Below are 22,053 nucleotides of genomic sequence, written 5' to 3'. Positions count from 1 at the left end.
TATAGTTTAAGTCTGAGTGAAATATATGCCATTGTAAAATAGTTCCCAGTTTATGTTCACTGAACAGTCTGTGAGGAAGTAATAATAATTGTCCAGATGCACCTTAACACTTTTGCAAAACATCATTCATCACTTCCATGTTAAGTTCAGTGTATGACCGTAGCAAACAGTCGGTATTCATTGTTACTGATATTCACTGTGAGATAACCACAATTTGTATGTTGCTTTTCTCTTAAAAAATATTATTAAAATTTTGTTGATGAAACATTTGTTAAATGTTATGCTTAAATGTATATTTTGTTTGAAGTGTCTGTCAAACTAATTATTGCTTTGATCCAGACCAATACTACCATTAGATATTGTGCAAAGCTTAGATGTACTGATAAAAATTTAGAGTTGTAAGAGCTGTTTCTTTCTTACTGTTGAATGGCTATAGAATTTATCAGAGAAAAAAATGAGAACAATACAGTTAGGTTGTACTAATTAATAATTGTGAATCAGCAATAAACATGGATTTTATATTAAAAAAAAAAATAATAAAAATGTTATTACCAATACTATTCCACATTTTTCTTGCTGTGCTGAGCATTAATATTTCCTTTTGATTAATTTTATCTGCTACCCATGAGAAGCATAACGTAAGAATAAAATTTCCTAGATATGGCAGTGCCGATAATGTCCCATTCTGAAAAACAAATTTATTATTTTTTTAAATATGAATAAATTTTGAGTATTTCTGTTAGTGGTTAATGATTTTTTTTTTTGTAAATATAAAAAACAATTGATGATTTTGAAAGCTTTCAAAACTTGTAGAAATAAAATAAAAGTTACAGTTTTTATTTCACCCCAGATTTTTTGAATATGTGTTAATCTAAATACTTGTCCTTTATTAGTATCACATGCTTAGTCCAGATACCAGCTTGCTTCCTATAATAAACATAATTAATATTTGTTATTGCATATTTTATCTCAGTGTTTACTTATTAATTACCTCAATGTTAATAATCTCTCAGTTACAGAGATTATTTCTTTTTTTGTTTGTTTAATGATGGAATGAATTAAATGATTAAAGCATCCCAAATCCTTGCTGGCAATCAAATCCAAGACCAGTTGAATGAGAAGCCAGCATGCTGATCAAGTACATAAGCCGACTGACCATTATACTGTTCTGTACTCAAAAAAATAATGTTTCTATAAAAAAATAATAATTAAAGTAATATTATTACTTTATATGTGTCTATTATTCCGTTTCTGAGTGGAGGTAGTGTGTATAATGCATTATTTACCACACAAAGGGACACATTAATCTGTTTCTTTACATCATGAATTACATGTGGCACTAATTGGAGTTGCTTTCTCTAACAATTCTGCTGTTCATACAGATGTACACAGAGAGTACAGCCAGACCCTGTGCTATTCTGAGTGAATATCTCACAATGCCACTTACATGGTTGAATTACTCCTATAATTCACTGGGTTCAGCATACAGATTTGTAAAAGTACATTTGGCTTCCTGAAGAAGTCAACAGGAAATCACTTCATTCCTTATGTTCCTTTAGTAAGCCTGGTGTGGGATGCTTGTTATTCTAGGAATGACTAAGGAATTTTTTGGAGTCGTGTCTCCTGTCAGGTCACCTGCAGCTGTTATAGTTATGGCACTTAACGTTCACAATTTTTTTTTTGTCAAAGATACTCTAAAAGCCAAAATTTAATAATTTTTACCCAATTGCAACATAATATAGTTAATGTTATCTATTGATCTTTGTAGTTGTAGAAATTTACTTTTATTTTATTGAAGTAGTGTGATCTGAATAGTATGAATAAAATGCCTTCTAAATTAGGAGCACCAGCTTCATAAAGTGCCATTTAATAATAATAATATTAAAAAAAAAAAATATATATATATATATATATACATTTTTGTATATTCACAAGTACAATTGTTTTCTAAATAAATAGGTATAAAAAGTAAGCTCATACATAACAGAGTTTATTAACCACCACATACAAATTTTACACACAGCTTATAAAAAGCCACAAACACACTCAAACATATATATAAATAAAATTTGACAAAAGTAATGTATATAATAAATGAAAAAATGTGTCAGTCAACTATACCATTCAGTCATTAATTAAAGGATTTTTTAACCATTTCAGATGAGAACTGTTCATAACTGCATCACTATTGATTAGGAAGCTGTTCGATTATTCTGCAAATAAAATTCCACTACAGGATCAAGGTAGGACAGTTTATTAGTAATTTGTGTAGATTTTCTAACTTAACTGTTGCTGTTTAAAATAGGGCCCAAATTTGTTAAAAATTTATAACCTAATGGATTATGTTAATCTAATCTTGATAATACAGTTACTTCTGTTTACATAAAAAGCAAATTACAAGCTGGTTTGACAGGTGTTGATCACATAATTCTTTTTTACTGTTCTTAATGAAATGAGGTTGAACTGGATGCTTCAATACTGAATCATACAGTGGGTATAATTTAAAATTGTGTTCTATTCTAAGAGTAATTTTTTATATACATTACACTTTTGATGTCGAATCCAAGAACAGCATTAATATACGATGGCATTAATGTTAATAAAGTCCAAAAACCCCAGTTTTGTGCCAAGTGTGTTAAAAGTAATGCCCACATCGGCACTGAAGTTACTATTTTTTTCCATGGTACCTTCATAGACTGAAATTAAAAAAAAAGTAATTGCAATGGAAATATGTAATTATAATTATAAATAAACATGTACTAGTATACAAAAAATATAAAATTAAAGACCCCCTACAAAAATCTGCACAAAGACAAACATAGTAAGTGTAGAGAAGTACCAAGAATTATGGATTGACAAATGTAAAGAAACTGAGGTACTTAAGAAGAAACACAATCACTTTAGCTTATATAAAAAAGTACAAGAGCTGAGTAGTGTGCGAAGGACAGTGTGGTCAAATTTTGAGAAATGCAAGCAGTGAGATTATCCTGGGAGTTAAAGAAAAACTTAAAAGATGGTAGGAACGTCTTTTCAAGGATAATAAGAGATGATCTCCACCACGCCTGACAAAATAATTAATGAAGCCGGTCCTGTAATCACAAAGAGTGAAGTATTAGTGTATGCTATTAAACTTCAGAAGAATGGTAAAGCCACTGATCCAGACAGAGTTTATGTTGGAAGTTATTAAGCAATAGTTGAACAGGAGTCGATTAGCCTTAGTCTTTTAACATCATTGTTGTATGTTATTAATGCATCGGGAAAGATACCTGCTGCTGGTTGAGATCAATTTTCATACCACTGCCGAAGAAGAGCAGTTCCCCACAATGTAATGATTATCATCTGATTAGTTGTCTCATGTGATTAGTTGTCTGATTAGATGTCTCATGTACTCAAAATATTTCTGAGAATTGTACGTACCCAGACATACAGGAAATATGAATCTCACATGGATCAGAATCAGTTTGGCTTCCGAAATGGTGTTGGCATGTGTGAAGCACTCTTTTTTTAATGTATTTGTGCAGAGGAGCAGGGACGTGAACGTCAATGTATATGCGTGTTTCATTAACACGCATGAAAAAGCATGTTTCAAGGCATGAAAAGATGGTGGAGGTTCTGAGATCAACCGGCATTGGCTGAAACGATTTACATCTTATTGGCTTATTGTACTGGATTCAGACCGCAGAGGTCAAAACTGACCAAAGAACATTGGAAGCAACTGCAATCAGGAAGTGTGTTTGTCAGGATTGTGTACTATCACCCTTTTGTTCAACATTAATTCTGAAGGAGTTTTTAGGGAAGTGTTGACAGAAGAAAGCAGTGGATGATGGTAAATTGAGAGGTTATCAACAGCATCAGGCACACTGACAGTATTGTCATTAAGCTGAACTACTTGTGCTTCAATGCATGATAGACGATTTAGTTCAGTGCAGTAAGGAATTTAGCCTGTTTGTCAGTCCTTCTAAGACCAAGGTTATTGTGTTTTGTAGAAGGAAAATTCAGGCAACCTGATCAATAGAGGGCCTATCGAGCAAGTATCCTCCTTAAAATACTTGGGTACTGTACTGTATGAGCAATGTGATTGATTGCAAGAGAGAGATAAAATTTAGAATAGAGCAGACTAGGAGGCAATTAATTGGTATGAATCAACTCTTTTTAAGATCAGATCTTAGTCTGCAGTTGAGAATCAGAATGATTTGTTGTTATGTGTTTTCCATTTTGCTCTATGGATGCGAAAGCTGGACCCTTGATCAAAGTGTGGAGAAGAGAATTAATGCTTTTGAAATATAACTGTATTACCATCTCTTGCGCATACCTTGGATGCTCAAAATTTCAAATGACAAAGTTCTTCATTGGATGAGGACATAAAAAGAACCGCTGCTCACTATAAAGGAAAGAAAGACTCAATATCTAGGGCACATAAGGAGAGGCGAGAGGTACCAGTTGTTACAGCTCATAATTGAAGAGAAGATACAAGGTAAAAGATCTGTTGGGAGCTGGAAGAATTCGAGGTTGAAGGATATTCAAAGATGGTACAATTGCGCATCAGAGGAAGATTTCCTTGCTGCAGCATCATGTTCAGAGCTGGTTACGTGGATCGCCAACCTTCGCTAAGGAGAAGGTGCTTAAAAGAAGAAGAAGTATACAATATACTTATTTAGGAATTATTCTTGTTTTACATTATGGTGTGAGTTTAAGAGTAATGATAGCTATTTATATTTATGTATAAATGTGTTTGCATGTATTATGCTACATTAATATTGGTAATTTTATCGCCAAATGTATTGCTATTTAGTGTTAAGAGATTATGTAAAGTTTGACTTGTCAACTGATTGTATCATTTGCCCAATATGGGTTTTGTGTTAATAAATATATTTATGAAGAAATTGTATAAATACTAATATAATATATTTTTTATGATTACACATCATATAGTAATTTTAAAAAATTCAGTTATTGTAAGAAATGTTGAAATGATTTACTTGCTTTAATAACTCGTATATATATTGTAGCACAATATCTAGTGTCATAGAATAGTAGTAGTAGTCAATCTGTAAATTTCTGACTAATTCTACCCTTAATTTTTAAGTAAAATGTGCATAATAATTTTCCATATACAGTGGAAAACGATATTGTTCCACTCTCATCCAGTTCTTTTAACTGAGCAGCCCTGCTACTCTTTCTGTTGTAGTGTGTATGTTTTTTCATATGACATGCATTGGTTTTTCATGTATTTAGCTCACCCACAAAGCAGTCTATGGATGAAATTGTTACAGCTGTAACGGTGAGACAAACTTGGTGAAAAAAATTATGAAAATTAAATGTATTAAACACAATTGAGAAAAATTGTTATAATACTATAATTGTTAGGTTTATTATCCTGCTATGGCCTTTTTTATTATTTTGTTAATTATTTTTTCTATTTGAATGTGTACTATTCTACAGCCTTTACAGATTATGATTTCTATGTATAATGGCTTATGGAATATTCTAAGGTAATCAAATGACGTCATAATGGGGGCATATCTTGTATTTTCTCTGATAAATCCCATGAAATGAGATTGTCCCTAGGGATTGTATCTCTAGACTCCTTAAGTGCGTTCAGAGGTCCTATGTTTTCGCTTCTTCTCAGTTATTTTCTGGCTGCTGGTCGAGTGAGTACCTTCCAGTAGTATCAAGGCTTCACTGATTATAAGGCTGTTTGCACAATTAGTGCTTATTCATTTTAGGCTTATTATTTCTTACTTTCACAGAGGTAAGAGGGATACATTTATTGCAACGCGTACCCGCCTCATCGCTGCTGAAAGGTGGCAACGACTCCTGGTCGTAAGTCCCTGAGACAAGCAAGGGAATTTTCCTTAGTCCTGCTTGCGCTCTTATTAGAGCGAGGGCCATAATCTGTGATTTTGTGCCGTACATTTAACGTATTGTACCCAACTGATCCAGTAGCAGCCAAGAGGTACAAAGAGTGACAGGGACAACCACTACCAGACAAGGGTCTGGTAGTGGTTGCGAATGACAAGGAGACAGTCCAAGTCATCTCGGAGTTTCCTGTGGTAAAGAAGCTCGAGATTAAGGTTGACCCGAAGCGAAAGCGTAGGCCCCGAGTCATTGTGTACGACATTGACCGGCGGCTATCCGATGAGAAGGTTCTGTCCCTCGTGAGGGAGCAGAACACCGAAATGGAAGCGGCCGAATTCAGGAAAGAGTGTAGGCTACTCTTCAAGATTGGCAGGCGTGATGTCCAGTGGTATCACAGTGTTTTTGAACTTGGCGCTGGTCTCTTTAAGAAGTTTGTGTCTGAGGGTATGTTGTACGTTGATCTCACATCCTGTAGGGTTAAGGAGTACGTGGATGTACAAAGGTGCTTCAAGTGTTGTCGTTTTGGTCACAGAGCCAAATTCTGTAAGTATGCGTCGGTCTGTGCGCATTGTGGCGAAGAAGGTCACAAGCGAGACGACTGTCTGCAGAAAGCCGAGGCTCTGCCGTGCGTCAACTGTAAAAGGTTGCTCAAAGAGTGCAAGCATTCGATCAACAGTGAGGACTGTGACTGTTACTTACGTGCGGTAGAATTATATTTCAATTCCTTCGTTGAAGATTGGTGTTTGTACGCAGAGTTAGGAAATTTGTTCTTGTGAGTCTCGGAGTTGTTTTCAACAACGCTCATCGCAAGCTGGGTGATCTACCAGGTCATTTTGTTGTCTGTTCTGTGAAATCATGATCCATCTCCTCTCTGATGCGGAAGGCTGTAGGTTTATTTTTGCGATGCCAAATCGCTTCTTTGGCAACATAAAGTTTCGACCGCGGTCTTTTAGTGGTAAGACTCTGTTAGCAGAGTCGCTTCCGCATCGGACAAGAGTGGATCTATCTTTTATTTTTGTTAGTCTCAGTATTAGACTGAGTTGCCGTACTTATTGATAGTGTGGACCTGGCAGAGTTTAGATTTCCTTGCGGTTTCTGCTGCTGTTATTACTTGACTAGTCTGCTGCTTCTCTAACCCTCATTGGGGTTTGTGGGTACCTTGTCCTGTTAGGATCTCGGGTGGCTAGGGCTCTGCCTAGGCAGTTGAACTGGCCAGAGGTAGGCGTGCTAGGCACCGGCCTCGGTTAAATTTTTAGTTTCAATGGGCCCGGGAAGTGTACTCCCCGAGCGTGATTAACTAACTTTAGCATGGCGATTGGCCGAATTGGAGTGCACACTTATTAAGGGGGTAATAAGTTAAACGTTGGTTGTGATTAACCTAGTGCTAATCCGAGTGGTTCTCAAAATTAGAGCTGAAGTGAGAGACTAGAGGTTATACTCAGCTCCTGACGGACCAGACCTGAGGTCCTCTGGGACTTAGTTTATGCTGGCTGCACTCCAATCGCTTAAATTAACGATATGTTATTGCGGTGATTTAGACTGAATTTGCTGTTTGATATGCTGTCGTGGCATACTTGTTGCATTAGTACGAACTGGGTACTTAAAGTTTAGGACTTTAAAGTGGTGACAGGTGCGGGGTCTTTGATCTTCCGCGTGTAGGCTTCTAGCTTAGTTCCTGAGGGCTATGTGGTAGTATTAGGTGTCTCTTGTCTTCTTCAGAAGGGAAAATTTTACTGATGTAGGGGCAAAATTACTGATGTAGATGTCCCTTGGGGCATCTGCATCAGTGGCATCTCACAAGGCTGGACTGAGCACTGTGAAATGTGACCAGTTTGAGGGCAAGAAGATGTCCTCCATTAAAGCCACAACTGGCAAGGAACGGAGGGGGTGGTGTAGGCGACCAGACACGCTATGAGGAAGGATTTTCTCCCCTCAGGGGGGAATCGAGATGTCCATACGTATTACTCCTGTTAAAGCCCTTCCCTTCTTGTTAAAGAACTTCCATCAGATGGGCACTACTAGAAAGCAAGACATAAGTTATATTGTGTTATTATATGCAATTGAAGATCTTGAAAATACTTTTAATCATGTGATTTATAAACAATTATTATAGAAGGGTAGTTCGATAAGTCAGTGACTTATTTTTTACAAAAATTCAATTTATTTTTCAACATAATTTTCTTTTAGTTTTGACACACTTTAGTCTTATTTCCTTATTTAGTGTTGATTTTCTAACATTTTTATGCTTTCCAAAAAGTATGATTTGTCGAACTCTCCAAAATACTCATCATTTGTTACAACAATAACTTGCTCATTTGATGAAAATTGCTTTCCACCAAAGCACCTCTTTAGGTTTGAAAATAAAAAGAAGTCAGAAGGGGCTACATCTGGATAATAGGATAGATGAGGAAGTAATTTATAATGTAATTTAGCTAATATTGCAAGTGAAATCTCAGATGAATATGTTGGCGCATTGCTGTGGTGAAAGAGCATATTTTCTTGCTAAATGAGGACCTTTTTCTTTAGTACCACATTGAATCCCCGAAATGAGGTATAATACTTTCCATGATCATTTTTCCCTTCTGTAGGTAATCAATCAATATTGTACCATATGTGTTCCAGAAAACCATGGCCATGACCACACCAGCTGATCAAACTGTATTTGCCTTTTTTGGTGTGGGTTCAATTTCCCCAAACCACTTTTTTGACTGCTGTTTTATAATAATGAATCCATATTTCATTGATGGTAACATAACACTGCAAAAACTCATTCGGATTGCACTGGTAAATGGTTGCTTTAAAATCGTTACGTGGCACCACCTTGGATCAGATCTCAGTAATGGCAGACCTATCTTGCCGATAGCTTCCACAAACCCAACCACTCGTAAAATTTACCATACATGTTCAGTTGAAATATTTATGATCTCACTAATCTTACATACCTTTGTTCAGCGATTTTCCAGTATAATGTCATTGATTTTATTGATCATTTCTTGAGTAGTCACCTCTTTTGACATCCTGAACATTCAGCATCACTTGTTCTTGCATAACCATAGCGAAGTTCAGTAAACTACTTTTGAACCATTCCATGCAGAGGAGTAGACTCTCCATAATACTTTTGAAGTTTTTGTTATATTTCTTTCATTGTTTTTCCTCACAAATAGTATTATTTTATGAGTACATGGAATTCATGTTTTTCCACGTTTTCTTGTGTCATATCTAAGTACCATCACTAATTATCAAAATGAGTTGAAATTTTGTATGCAAGCCTAGATAAGATAAGACTGATAAACGATGAAGAGAAAGTAGCGATTGGAATGCCATCGTCTGAAGAGTCACTGATTTTTCAAACTGCCCTTGTAAATCATTGTTTTATATGTTTTAATAATTTCTTAAGTATTTTTAATAAACTGCTGATAGTACAGACACGTTTAGGTAGTTGAACAACAAATGTAGAATAATAATAATTATATGACGCTTCACAATTGTGTTAATTGACATTAGTTGGCTTGACAAAGTGGAAATCCTGCAGCGGCTTCATCAGTGTTATTGTTATGGTGGTTGATTGAAACCAAAAAATCTTAATTATTGCCAATTTATTAAATCATGAGCCATATATTTTTCTAACCAATAAAAACTATTTTTTTTTAAATCACAGAAACCTAAGAATAAAATTGGTATCTATTTATTTTTTAAATTATGATTCATGGCTAAAGGTGTATAAATACTACTGTCACTAATTATAATGACTGCACTAAATACCTAAGCATTCATCGAATTTAGAATGAATGATTGGGTATTTAATATTAAGATAAAATTTAAAAAACATATAAAACAGTATATTTAATGTAGTATTTATATAATGCTATATAGTGTATTTAGTATTTAATATAGAATTAATAATAATTTTTTTTTCTTTTTTTACAATCTGTTTTATTGATAAAATAGTATTCTTGTTATTTTAAATTAAAATGTTAAGAAATTTAACTTTTTAATCTACCACAGATATTTTTTAAATGTGCACACATTATGTGTATGAATTCAGATATTCATTTTCTTAATTTTAATCTTGTAGTTTTTAACATTTGTAGCCAACTTGTCATTCATTCTCGTAGAGTAAGTAATATTCTACTGAGGGGTATACCTTGTTAAAATTTCAATAAAAGTAGTTAATGAAAATTAGGGGTTGTAAAATTCTTAATAGTCTCTGTGATATAAATTAAGTGAGTAAATAAAAAGATTGAGATAAAAAACAGTCATTATATTAGAAGAAACCATTAAAATAACAAAAACTATTATCATCTTATGTGTGTGGATTAATCCTATTTTTCTTATTTTGCTACTGGTTTTGGAAATTAGTAGCAACCTTGCTCCATCTTTAAGCTCAAACCTTGCTTTATGTTTAAATTAAATATATTAAACACCAAGATATTAAAATTCACAGTATACATTATAAAAAAGGCATATTTTTAATTTGTTTGTTTTTGAAATTATGCATATTTTGGCATTAGTATCTTTAATTTTATAATTTTTTTTCTCCAAAATTGCCTACATATTATTTGATTAATACATTTATTTTATTTTATTTATAGTATAGTTTATGTTAAAAAATTAAGCTAATTTACACTCAAAGAAAAAGTAAAGTTTTTATTGTAACTGCACCACTTAAATATGTGCTATAGTTAATTTTTAAAATCTTAGCAATTTTTGAAAGTTTGGATATCAAAATTCAAGTGAGGAGCTATTGATATAATGTTAGTTTTAGTATTTAATATAATTAATGGATATATGAAGATTGAGCAAGATAATTAATTGCCAAGTTCCGTAATCAACTTAAAAATAGGATTGGAGACTACAAATAAAATTTAATATTAATTTGTTTCCTTTAATTAATGTAAATTAGCCAATTTAGTGACCATACAGTGTTTATTCTTTTCTTTACAAAAAAAATTGATCAAGTAAAATGATGTGATAAAAATCCTGAACATATATATAGTTTACATTTTTTATTTACATTGTCATGCACGCATTCCAAGTAATTCTAGACTATTATTATTTGTTTATTTAAAGGTTGATGTATTTGTTTACTATATCTTGAAAATTTGTTTTATTTGGCCCTAAAAACAAAAATTAAATTAAAATTTTGTGACAGTTTTTCATAGTTTAAATCAGTGCAATATTCAGTTTGTTATATTTATCATGTGATAACAACCTACCTGATTGTTGGCTTTAAGAAAAAAAATTAAGTAACATACCTTACTATTAGCTGAACTATGAATCAGTGAAGTTTGAATGTAATTTTTCTCTTCTTCTGATATTGATTTATGTTCCGAAGGACTATCAGCTCCAACATATAGCCACAATAATGCCCATATTACAGAAAAAATGCCAGTTACATAAAATATTGATGGCCATCCTCCTGGTCCGCCTGCTAATTGTCCTGCTACATACAGTGTTATTACTGTACCTAACTGTGTACCTGAAACAATTTTTATCAAAATTTCCTGAAATTCATATTACTCTAAAAATCTGTTGTTATTTAGCATTGTTCTTATTATTACTTTAAAGTTTAGAAAGCTCAGTTGAGATACATGATGGAGATAGATTGCTGGACCAGCTACTAGCTTCTTGCTACCTACGATGTCCTATGATGTGTACACTATTCCCTCCACTGTATTATTAGCAGTAACTACTTTACTTCAGTCACCCCTGGTAAAATTACTGCACATCTATGTGTTTGCACTTTTTAAACTTTGATGAGTAATATACTTTTGTAGGTAGAGTTTTCTATTTTTAAACCATTAGTTTTAGAAAAAACGTAATACATTATTTAAAACTATAAACTTTAGAAACAACAGTATAAATCAAATTTATAAGTATAACATATTTAATAAGTTCAAATATTTTTCTGTCACTTTTACAACTATCTTAGTAATTTACTGGAGGTAGTCATAAGAATTACCGAGAATGTTTTGAAATAAGTTATTAAAAATATTTCATTTGTAAAAATTTAATTCCATTTATTTTTTTTTCTAACTTTAAATAACTTTGTTTGCTGATCGTTATTGAAAAGTTTTAATAGATTTTAACTCCAGCAATGTGCAAAAAACTCTTGTGGGCCAAAGCACATGCTAACTGGTCCAAAGAAGACTGGAAAAATGTTATGTTTTCTGATGAGTCAATTTTTATGTTCAGGGGCAAAAGGATCCATACATTAGCAAAGCATAAGATGAAAATAAATCACCAACTCATATCCAACAATTAGTTAAACATATCCAGAATAAAATCTTTTGAGGTTGTTTCACATTTTAAGGCCCTTTTTCATTACTTACAGTAGATGGATGTATCAAGATTCTGAAGGAAAGGGTTGACACAACTTCAAAACAAATTCCTACAAGGCAACAGAGTGTTACAATTCAACTACATTTGGCACCATGTCATACTGCTAAATAAATTGGAAAATTTTTTTGAAAAACGAAACATTAAAGTGCTCCCATGGCCAGACAACTTTCCAAACTTAAACCCAATGGAAAAGTTTTGGGAATTAGTAAAAAAAATGACTAAAAATGAGTACCACAAAAACTGACCTCATTAAAGCAATCATGAATCATGTTGGTACGGTTTCATGATGAAGAAATAAAAAAAAAGTATAGTATGCTTGTTGAATTGGCACCAAATCATGTATGTGATGTGATTAAGAATAAAGGACTGTTAATTACTTACAAATTGTACAGGTATGATTTCTTTTTTAAATAAAGCTACTTATTATTAATAACATCTGGGTTCAAATTAATTTGCATGCTACTATACTTAATGAAGGCACTGAGTAAGCCAGTAAAACTACCCTTATCTTTTGTGATAGTCCCTATGTAGATTATTTATTGCTTTGCTCTATCCCCTCCTTTTATTTACCTTCATCCTTTTCATACCTACTCTTTCTAATGGGCTTACTGAGGGATGATAACATCATTTGTGGACTTATCTAGAAACTCTGTTTCCTTTTTGAAGTCATGCATAAAACCAAACTAATGAGCAATATGCCTGTTAAGTAATGATGCTTCCTATTCATAAAATCAATTACTGTATTTAAGTACAAACACTTTTAGTCTATGAATGCACAGGCTATATGTATTCACATAATGAGTACATTATAGAATTTGTCTGTTAAGCATAATATCTGAGTAGTTTTATGGATTGTCATAAAATTTTCTAAACAGCATTATCTTCATCAATATTGATTTCAAGTTGAATGATTAGTTAACCTAGAATTTGGTGGATTGTTGTAATTAAATATATATACATCTAAAATAATTTTCTTGCTAGTTAATAAAGCAAGTACAACATTTTCTCCCTCAACTAAATCTCAATGAGTGAATGACAGCGTGGTTAAATGGATACTATCTTTATGAGGTACCCACACTGTGTGAGAATAGTATCAGGCAACTTACGTTATTTATTTTGAAGTGATTGATGTTTTGATATAAGTTTGAGGTTTCTGTGTTATTTTATTTAAATCAGACTAATAAATTATTAAGTGTGAAAAGCCAAATTTGAATAGTTTCTGTTCATTTACTGTTATAGTTCTCTTTATGTGCATGTGTGTGTGCACACTTGTGTGCGTGTTAGGGAGTATATGTGTTTGTAATGTAAAGGTTATTTGTGCTGATTAATCTTTTATTTTCATATATGAAATGGTTGGTGAATGTTGGCCCCCTATTACTTTTAATGATTCAAAGCTGCACTCTGGTTGATCACTGTGTATAGAACATTATGCAGTAATGACTACATAAAATGCTTTGGCAATTCAATTTTTATATTCTACAGATAATGTATTTGTTGAGTTCTGTTAGATAACAGTTTTTATTTTGAAAGTTATTTGTATCCGGTTTTTTTTTTTAATTTGTAATCTTTTTAAATATAATTGTTTATGCATTTTAATGTGATGTGTTGATTTTGTCTTGCATATTTTTATGAATTTTTTAATTTATTTTATTGTTGAAAATAGTTTGTTATTAAAATAAAACTTGAAAAAAAAAAATTTTTCAATGTTATCAGTTTTTCAAAAGTTCCCATTTTTCTGGTCCGTTTGGATTATACTTCAAAAACTAAATGATGTGAGGTTGGTTGGTTTGAAGTGTTGTGAATGAAAGTGTCTGTCATTGTTGATTTTATTTATTAAATAACATTTTTATTTATTGAATTTAATTTGGTTTTTAATCCACTGATTGATAAAAATTTGTAATTATTGGTGTTATAATATTTTTTTGCTGTTTTGACAGAATTTTTATACATACCACTGAAAACAAAAGCAAATAATCTGCTTCGTTCTGGTGGTGGTGCCCATTTTGATAAATGAGTATTTACACATGGGTATATGCAGCCCTGTTGAAAAAAAAATATTTTAAAAAATTTTATACACTTTTTTTCTTAAAAATTAATACTTAAAAAAACTCAATTATATTTATGTGCTCTATTATATATATTTAATAGAAGATTCGAGCACTTCACAATTTAAGTACATTTTCATGATTAGGTATCAGCATAAAATTCACATTTCAACCAGACTGGCCAGCCTAATAAGTAACTCTGTAATCATTAAACATTTCTACTGTTTACTAACCATCATGTTACGGTTAAATATGATTAAGTTTATTTTAGTGCTAAAATGGAGAAATTTTTATAATATTAATTCAATAAACCTGAATTTAAACAGGAATAAAAAAAATTTTTTTTAAAATATATATAAAACAAAAAATATATATAGCATAATTATAACAAGAAATCTCTCTTCAAAAATATAAAACTGAGATGTTATAAGACAGTAATGCTTCCAGAAGCTGCATATGGGGCTGAATTAACAAACATTTTCAGAAAAAGAAATCAGCAAAGTAAAAAAAGAATTTTAAGAAAAAATATAAAAACAATATTCATAAATTGAGAAAAACATAAGAAATTTATAAACATTTTGAAAAAATTGATCATACAAGAAAAAGAAGATTAAAATTTTACAGACACCTCTATAGAATGAATGAGAGCAAATTAACTAAATTAATTTTTAATTTTTTTTATAAAAGAAACACAAAAATAAACTAGTTTAGAGAAGCAGATAAGGATTTGAAAATATTTAGTATATCAAAAAGAATTCTGAACAGACAGATTTTCGGAAGAAGGATAGATGAATCTGAGTTAACAAAAGAAAGAGTAATCGTTAATGGAGGGATGAGATAAAAACAATGGATGAAAAGTTTTTGGAAAAGAAAGAAATCTGTGCTTTGTAAATATGATTCTATCACACATTATTTCCTATCTGCTTCTTTATTTTGTACTTTATTAGGTCGTCCTGTTGTAATATCTTTCTTAAAGGCATCTTATCTGCTTCCTTTCTGTTTTTCTTATTGCCTATGTTTTACCACTACAAACTTAGTGAAATATTCCACACAAATACTATTATGAATACCTTTTTAATTATTACATTTACTTCTATTAAACTTATTTTACTGCATGAAAGCAAAAAAAGAAATCTGTATCTTACTTCATTCATCATTAGATTTTACTATCTAATTAAAACATTTTTAAACTTTCAGTAAATTATTTCTCCTATTTAATATTTCATTTCTCATTGTCTTCATTTTGTTATATTTTTAATTATTAAAAAAAATCTTGGACACATATATTTTTTTTTTTGAAATTTGCAAAAACTTTTCTACCTTAATAGTTTTTCCTACAAAATTCCAATTGGGTTATTAAATAAGTAAATATTTTTTTCAGATCAGAATGTATTTATTCTCATTACTGATCACCTCAAGAAAGATACTTGTTCTATAAATAATAGTAATAGTTATAATTAAAAATAGTAATTATGGGGGTTAAAATTTTGCCTTTATGGAAGTAACCCAATATAATTGGTTTCTTAATGTTGCTGTTAACTTTTCCTTATACTTTATTGCCTTTTTTAATGCATTACAATATTTATTATGTAAATAAAATAAATAAATTAATGTACTGAAGTACATTATAATCTACATAAGTGACATTTTTATATGCAATTAACTTCTGTAAATTACATTTCTCTGATTCTATGCAGGTAAATATGTTTTCTTGTTTATCTTAAAAATATTCAGAAACTGCATAAGAAAATGTAAATTACTTTTTTATATTTCCAGTGTGATTGTTTCTTTGCAATTAACTTCTGTAAATTACATTTTTATGATTCTATGCAGGTAAATATATCAGTTTTCTTGTTTATTTTTAAAATATTCAGAAACTGTATAATAAAAAAATGTGAATTACTTTATTTCCAGCGTTTAAAGGTCTTGGCAACTTATATGATGTAAAACACATACCAGTCATATAAAGAACTTCATATTGTTCATTAAAAAATTAATATATAAACTTCTATGAGCCTATGTTTTCTTATTAATCTATTTTTAATAAAGTTTCAATTAAAAATTTATATTCAGAGGTTTTTTGTTAAGATTATAATTAAATATGTAAATAATATTGAATATTAGTTTTTAAATTACCTGACCGAGACCTTGAAGAACTCTTAATACAAATACAGCTAACCAATCACCTTTTAATGCAGCTAATGGTGTTAATAACGTTAACAAACCACAATATAATACTGCACCACCAAGTAGATATTTTGGTCCAAAACGACCAGCAAATTGACCTGCTGGTATTTGTGTTACTAAATATCCCCAAAAGAATGAACCGAGTATTATACCTTTTGTACTTGAATCCCAGTTAAGTTCCTAAATAAACAACATCAATAATTACTTTTACCTTACAATTACAAACACTTGCTTGATTTTTTTTTATTATACACAGATTATGAATAGTATTTTCATTATTTCTTTACTAAAATATTGTTTTAGTAAATGCATTATTTTCTTACTTTTTATTTATTATTTAACTAGTTAATAACCAGTTAAATTTACTTATATGAAAAAATATTTGGTTTTTATATATGTTTATTGACATGTATATATATATATATATATATATATATATATATATATATAAAACCAAGTGTCAAATCCAATAGTGGGTACTGATGGAACTTAATTTCAACTTCAGTGCATCAAACATCATCATCCAACACTGTCAAGTTTTTTTTTTTTAATTTTGTATACTATATTACTGACAGTCTGTTATTAATACATATTTAAAACACTAAAAGTAATTGATTTAATAAGAAAATGGACAAAAAGTAGGTTTGGTTCAAATCTTGTAACTATATCACAATTTTAATGGGAATTACAAAATTTTATTTTGTAAAAACGGTTTTAAAATACGCTCAACATTATATATAAAAACTCTTCACCTTTATTGTTAAAAGTTTAATTTTATTTTTATTGTCATTATTATTACATTTTATGTTAATTTTTTTCTTTTTTAATACTATTGTCACAAAAATTATGTCGTTATTAATTGACCCAGGAAACAAAGTCGTTTTGTAACTTAACTTTCATCTCTTATTTAGTTTATTTGTGACAAAATTATTATCTTTTTCCGATTTTTATGAAATTCTACAATATGAGTTCTTGCTCTTAAGTGGATATTGGTGTATTTGTAGGTGATTTTTCATTTCAAATTGATGGATGCTATATTCTCTATACATTGGGCTGTGCCAAATGTTCCTTCAGCGTACTGATTTTAAAGAAGAAAAATTTAGTAATTTAGATCGACTGAAGTTTGTCATTAGTGTGTTTAGTTAGTATTGGTTTATGCCTTGAGGCCTTTATATTTGTGTTGTAATAAACATTATAAATAACAATAATTAATGTTCTGCATAAAAGCTGAACAAAATGCATTGTTTTATTTGGACGCTACTTGACGTTGTGGTTTAGCGCTATCAGATGCTCTGTTTTAATTAAGTTTAATTTAAAAATGCACTATTTTTAATAAAATATGAAGTGAATAAGAGCATTAAATGTAACATTCAAACATACAAAAAAAAATAATTAGAATTTTAAAAACAGAAATGCCAATAAGCAGATGGTTTATTATTATTTTTTTAATTTTTCAGTAGGTAATAAAAACGAGAATCAAATCACTAGATAGTTATTGACAATTTATTAAAATAGATGTTCTTTTAAACCCGTCAGGTTAGTCTAGTGGTTAAACTTGTCATCGCAAAATCAACTGATTTTAGAAGTCGATAGTTCTAACGTTCGAATCCTTGTAAAGCCAGTTGCTGTTTGATTTTGAATGCTAGAGTACATATACCGGTGTTCTTTGGTGGTTGGGTTTCAATTAACCGCACGTCTCATGAGCGGTCGACCTATGTACATGTTTAGCGGTGTATTTACACTTACATTAGAGCTACTTCAGGCCTGGCAAGCCGGTAGCAGTAAGTGCATTTGTCTATACACACGCACACCCAACAGTAGCTAAAAACTGGTTAGAAAAACATACAGAATGATTTTAAATTGCACGGCAATTTCTCAGGAGATGATTCTACAGAAAAAAATAAGAAAAAAAGCTCATACAACATAAGTCCCAAAACGGTTCGTTAGCGACTTTCGGCTCGCGAAACATTTAGCCCTGCTTTCTGCTCCCTCTATTAAATTAACCGTACTCATATTCTTGGGGTACAAATCTAAGGGTTTGATGCTTTCTTACGGATTTTGATCTAAGAAGGTGAATAAAAGTGGTCCCAGGCTTCTATCTCACTTAGGTTTTAAGAAAAACGGGGTAAAATAACTTGTTAATTTTACCGTTAAATAAATAAAGATTTGTAGTTAACGTTGTAGAGAATTTGAAAAATTTTTAGAATTTTTCAAATGTAAAAAGTATATTTTCCAACAAAACCTTTTCGTGTTTTACCCCGTTTTTCTTAAAAATTTAGCGGGATAGAGATCTGAAATCACTTACATTCAATTTCGAAGATCAAAAACCACAAGGAAGCACCAAATTTACCCTTAACTTGTACCCACAGAATTTTAGTACGGTTTAATCTCAAAGAGGGAGCAGAAAGTAGGGCTAAATATTTCGCGAGAACACGGTGACGAACCATTTTATGACCTATATTAGATGAGCTTTTCTTTCTTATTTTTACCTGTGGAATCATCTCCCGAGAGATTGCCGTGCAATTTGGAATCACTGTGTTTATAAATGCTCCTTTATTAATGGATTCGTGTTTGAGAAAAATTAAACGAGAACTTTAGATGTTAAATTAAATAATAAAACTTTGTATATTCCAAAATAATTGCTACAGTAAGATTTGTAATTATACTGTTGTAAATCAACAATCATTTTTTTAAAATAATTATTTTAACGTTCACTATTATCATTAATATAATGAACAAAACGTAAAATGTTGCGTATAATAATAGATTTAGTTTTAAAGTGGGTAAAATAAAGCTTAAATATTTCCAATTTTAATACTTGTTTTATTACTTTGAAATCCTTCATTGATAAAGTACTGATAGAATCAGTTTTGCAAAGAAATGACATATTTAAAAAACTTATTTGGGTCTTTAGTTGAGGTAATTCTGAGAATGGCTACTTATAAGAATTAAATTTTTACATGTTAGATTATTTAAAAAGAATTACGTGATGAATCTGGCAATTGACGAAATTATTTATAAATGATACTGAAACTTTTTTGGAATTATTAACGTAATTTAAAGCAGAAAATTTCTATTGCAGAAAGTGCGTCAGAAGACCAGATTTTCGGTTTTAATTAAGAAAGAAAGTTTAATTAGAGCAGTAATGATTTTTGAAAATGATATTGCTTTCGATGTTTTAGTTAGCTTTTCGGTGTTTTTTTACTTTCTTGTACGAAGTAAAGGAAGTACTGTGATCACGAAAAATTTCGGTTTTCAGATTTCAACGGAAATACAGAAATATCCATTTTGACGATCCCTGAATCCATTTTGACCAGTTTCGGCGTGACATCTGTACGTATGTAACTCGCTTAACAGAAAAACTATTAGCCGTAGGATGTGAAAATGTTGGATTTAGGACTGCTGTAACATCTAGTTGTACAAGCTAGTTCTCCGTTAAAGACCATCAGGTCTCGGAACGGGGAGGAGTGGTGACCGGAATCGTAACAAGGCGGGTGTCTTACCCTATGGTGGTTGGGATCTAGTTGTGCACTTCCCTTTTGATTGCAATTGACTTGACAAAAAGATCTAAAAAAAGTCCAAAATTAAAAAAAAAAATGCGAATTTTGGACTTTTTCTTAACCACAGTAGTAAGCCCTGATTGAAAGTTATATCAATGATATATCATAAGTGGTACTTATTTCCATTGGTTCCAGAGTTATAGCCAAATAAAATTTTAATTAATGATGTATTTGGATCTTACAAGGGAAAAACACATCGATTCGAATCAGACTTCAGTTCCTTTTTTTTTAAATTTAAATATATTGATTTATTAATAATTATTAACCTGTGATTGTAAAAAAACATTTTACAATAAATAATATTCAATAACAATAAAAAAAAATATTAAAAAAAAGAAATTATTAGTGAAATTAAATTTTACGTACTTTTAAAAATGTGTATATGTAATTTAATAGGCGTACAAGGAAGTCACATGGTGTCCACATCAGATATAATTTATGTTATGTTAGTATCATCTGTTCTTTTATAATATTGCAAGGTACTGTGATATTGTTCCAGTAAATACATTATACCTGTATATTTTTGTTTTTTCTTATTCCTTTTCACATAGTTGTTGAGATATGACTGCATCATTTGCTTAACACTGCTACTTGCTAACAACCCATTTTGATACTGTTACCCATAATTTGTGTGAATTTGGAGCCGTGCTGACAAAAATGAAAATGTTCAAATTGACCCATATGATTAATACTTCAGAACTGACTTTTTAGACACCAACTCCTTTCCTTCATACAAGATCACATTTTGGATTATTGCAAAACTGAAGTATTACAATGAAACTAGCTTGCACCTGGTGGTGCTCGCAAAAATCTGATTTGAGCTATAAACTTGGTGTTTTGGGACCATTGAGAAACCAGCATGCACCGTTGGTGCTCGCAAAAATCTAATTTTGGCTTTATAGCATGTCACCTTTCAAGTTGCAACATAAAAATTTTGAAAATGTAACCAAAAACCCTGTTTTTTTTATTATAACTTCAATTCTTGTGAACCAATTCGCTTTAAAATCAATAGGGGTCCATTCCAAAAAGATTTATATCAACAGTTTTGAAAAAACTTGGTTTCATCAAAATCGGTTAAGTTTTGTGTCCATTAGAGTGGATGAGAAATGTACACAGCAAACAAAAAACATGTATGTAAACATTTACAGCTGCAAACTTACTTATAATTGTAAACTGCTGGCACTACAATGAATCAGATGTAGTTCCCATCCAGACCAGATATCATGTAAGAGGAATTCTCAGAGATTTGAAGAATTCTTTTAGTTTTCTACTTCCATGCAGTTCTATATAATTTTGCAGTCCTCAAATAATCTTCAGAACTATGTAGATAAAACCACCGTTTTAGAAGCACCCTTCTAGACTTAATTACTGATAATAAAAATGCCATGAATTTATATTCTTTCAGTAATGTATTCTGTATATTTTTCGTTAATAGGCAACATATTGTTAAATGTGTATGAGTGCGTTTTAGTTGGATACCTTTGAATATTCAATATACAAACACTGAACTGTGATAATCAGAAGTTAGAAATTCTTATTTTTCTTGTAATTTAATATATTCCTTTTTCATTATACTAACAACAGTTTTTGTATGATTATTCTATACTTACCTCTTTCTTATTTTACAAATATTAACTTTTTAGATTTAATTTAACCATCTGGTGTTTATCATCAGCTTGATTGTGTACTCAGTATTGTAGAAGCCAACTTGATCTAGCAACTGAGTAGGTATATTTACTAATTTTATGTTATTTTAGAAATTCTGGCTGTTAAAGCAATGTAAATATCTTTTTTGTATCAGATGGACCAGTAATTAATTTTTATATTGAATACTAGTGAGGAAGAAAGGAACTGATTATATTCTGTATTGCTTAGCTAAGGACTCTGTGAAATGTGCTTAAATTTGTTATAACAATTGATATTAGCACTGGGGTAGGTATGATATCAAAAATAAATAATTTTTAAATAAGCCCAAAAAAAATCCATGGGTGGCAAATCTGGTGACCTAGATGGTCATAGACCACAGGAAATGACTTTTTACCCAAAGAACTCACCTAGCA

General features: G+C 30.8%; 1 protein-coding gene across 1 annotated transcript in view; it reads right to left on the bottom strand.

The window, feature by feature from the left end:
• The window catches only part of LOC142323756 (putative inorganic phosphate cotransporter), an 80,270-nt gene that overhangs the window by 5,535 nt on the left and 52,682 nt on the right, over positions 1 to 22,053 (bottom strand). The window contains exons 3-7 of the mRNA XM_075363936.1: positions 16,383 to 16,613; positions 14,154 to 14,241; positions 11,115 to 11,338; positions 2,547 to 2,696; positions 553 to 685 (exon numbers count right to left, since the gene is read on the bottom strand). Coding sequence (XP_075220051.1) covers positions 553 to 685; positions 2,547 to 2,696; positions 11,115 to 11,338; positions 14,154 to 14,241; positions 16,383 to 16,613 — 826 coding nt within the window. The remainder of the gene's footprint in view (positions 1 to 552; positions 686 to 2,546; positions 2,697 to 11,114; positions 11,339 to 14,153; positions 14,242 to 16,382; positions 16,614 to 22,053) is intronic.

Source organism: Lycorma delicatula, chromosome 4 (assembly GCF_047948215.1).
Source record: "Lycorma delicatula isolate Av1 chromosome 4, ASM4794821v1, whole genome shotgun sequence".
NCBI lineage: Eukaryota > Metazoa > Arthropoda > Insecta > Hemiptera > Fulgoridae > Lycorma > Lycorma delicatula.
This window is presented reverse-complemented; position numbering and strand designations above follow the sequence as displayed.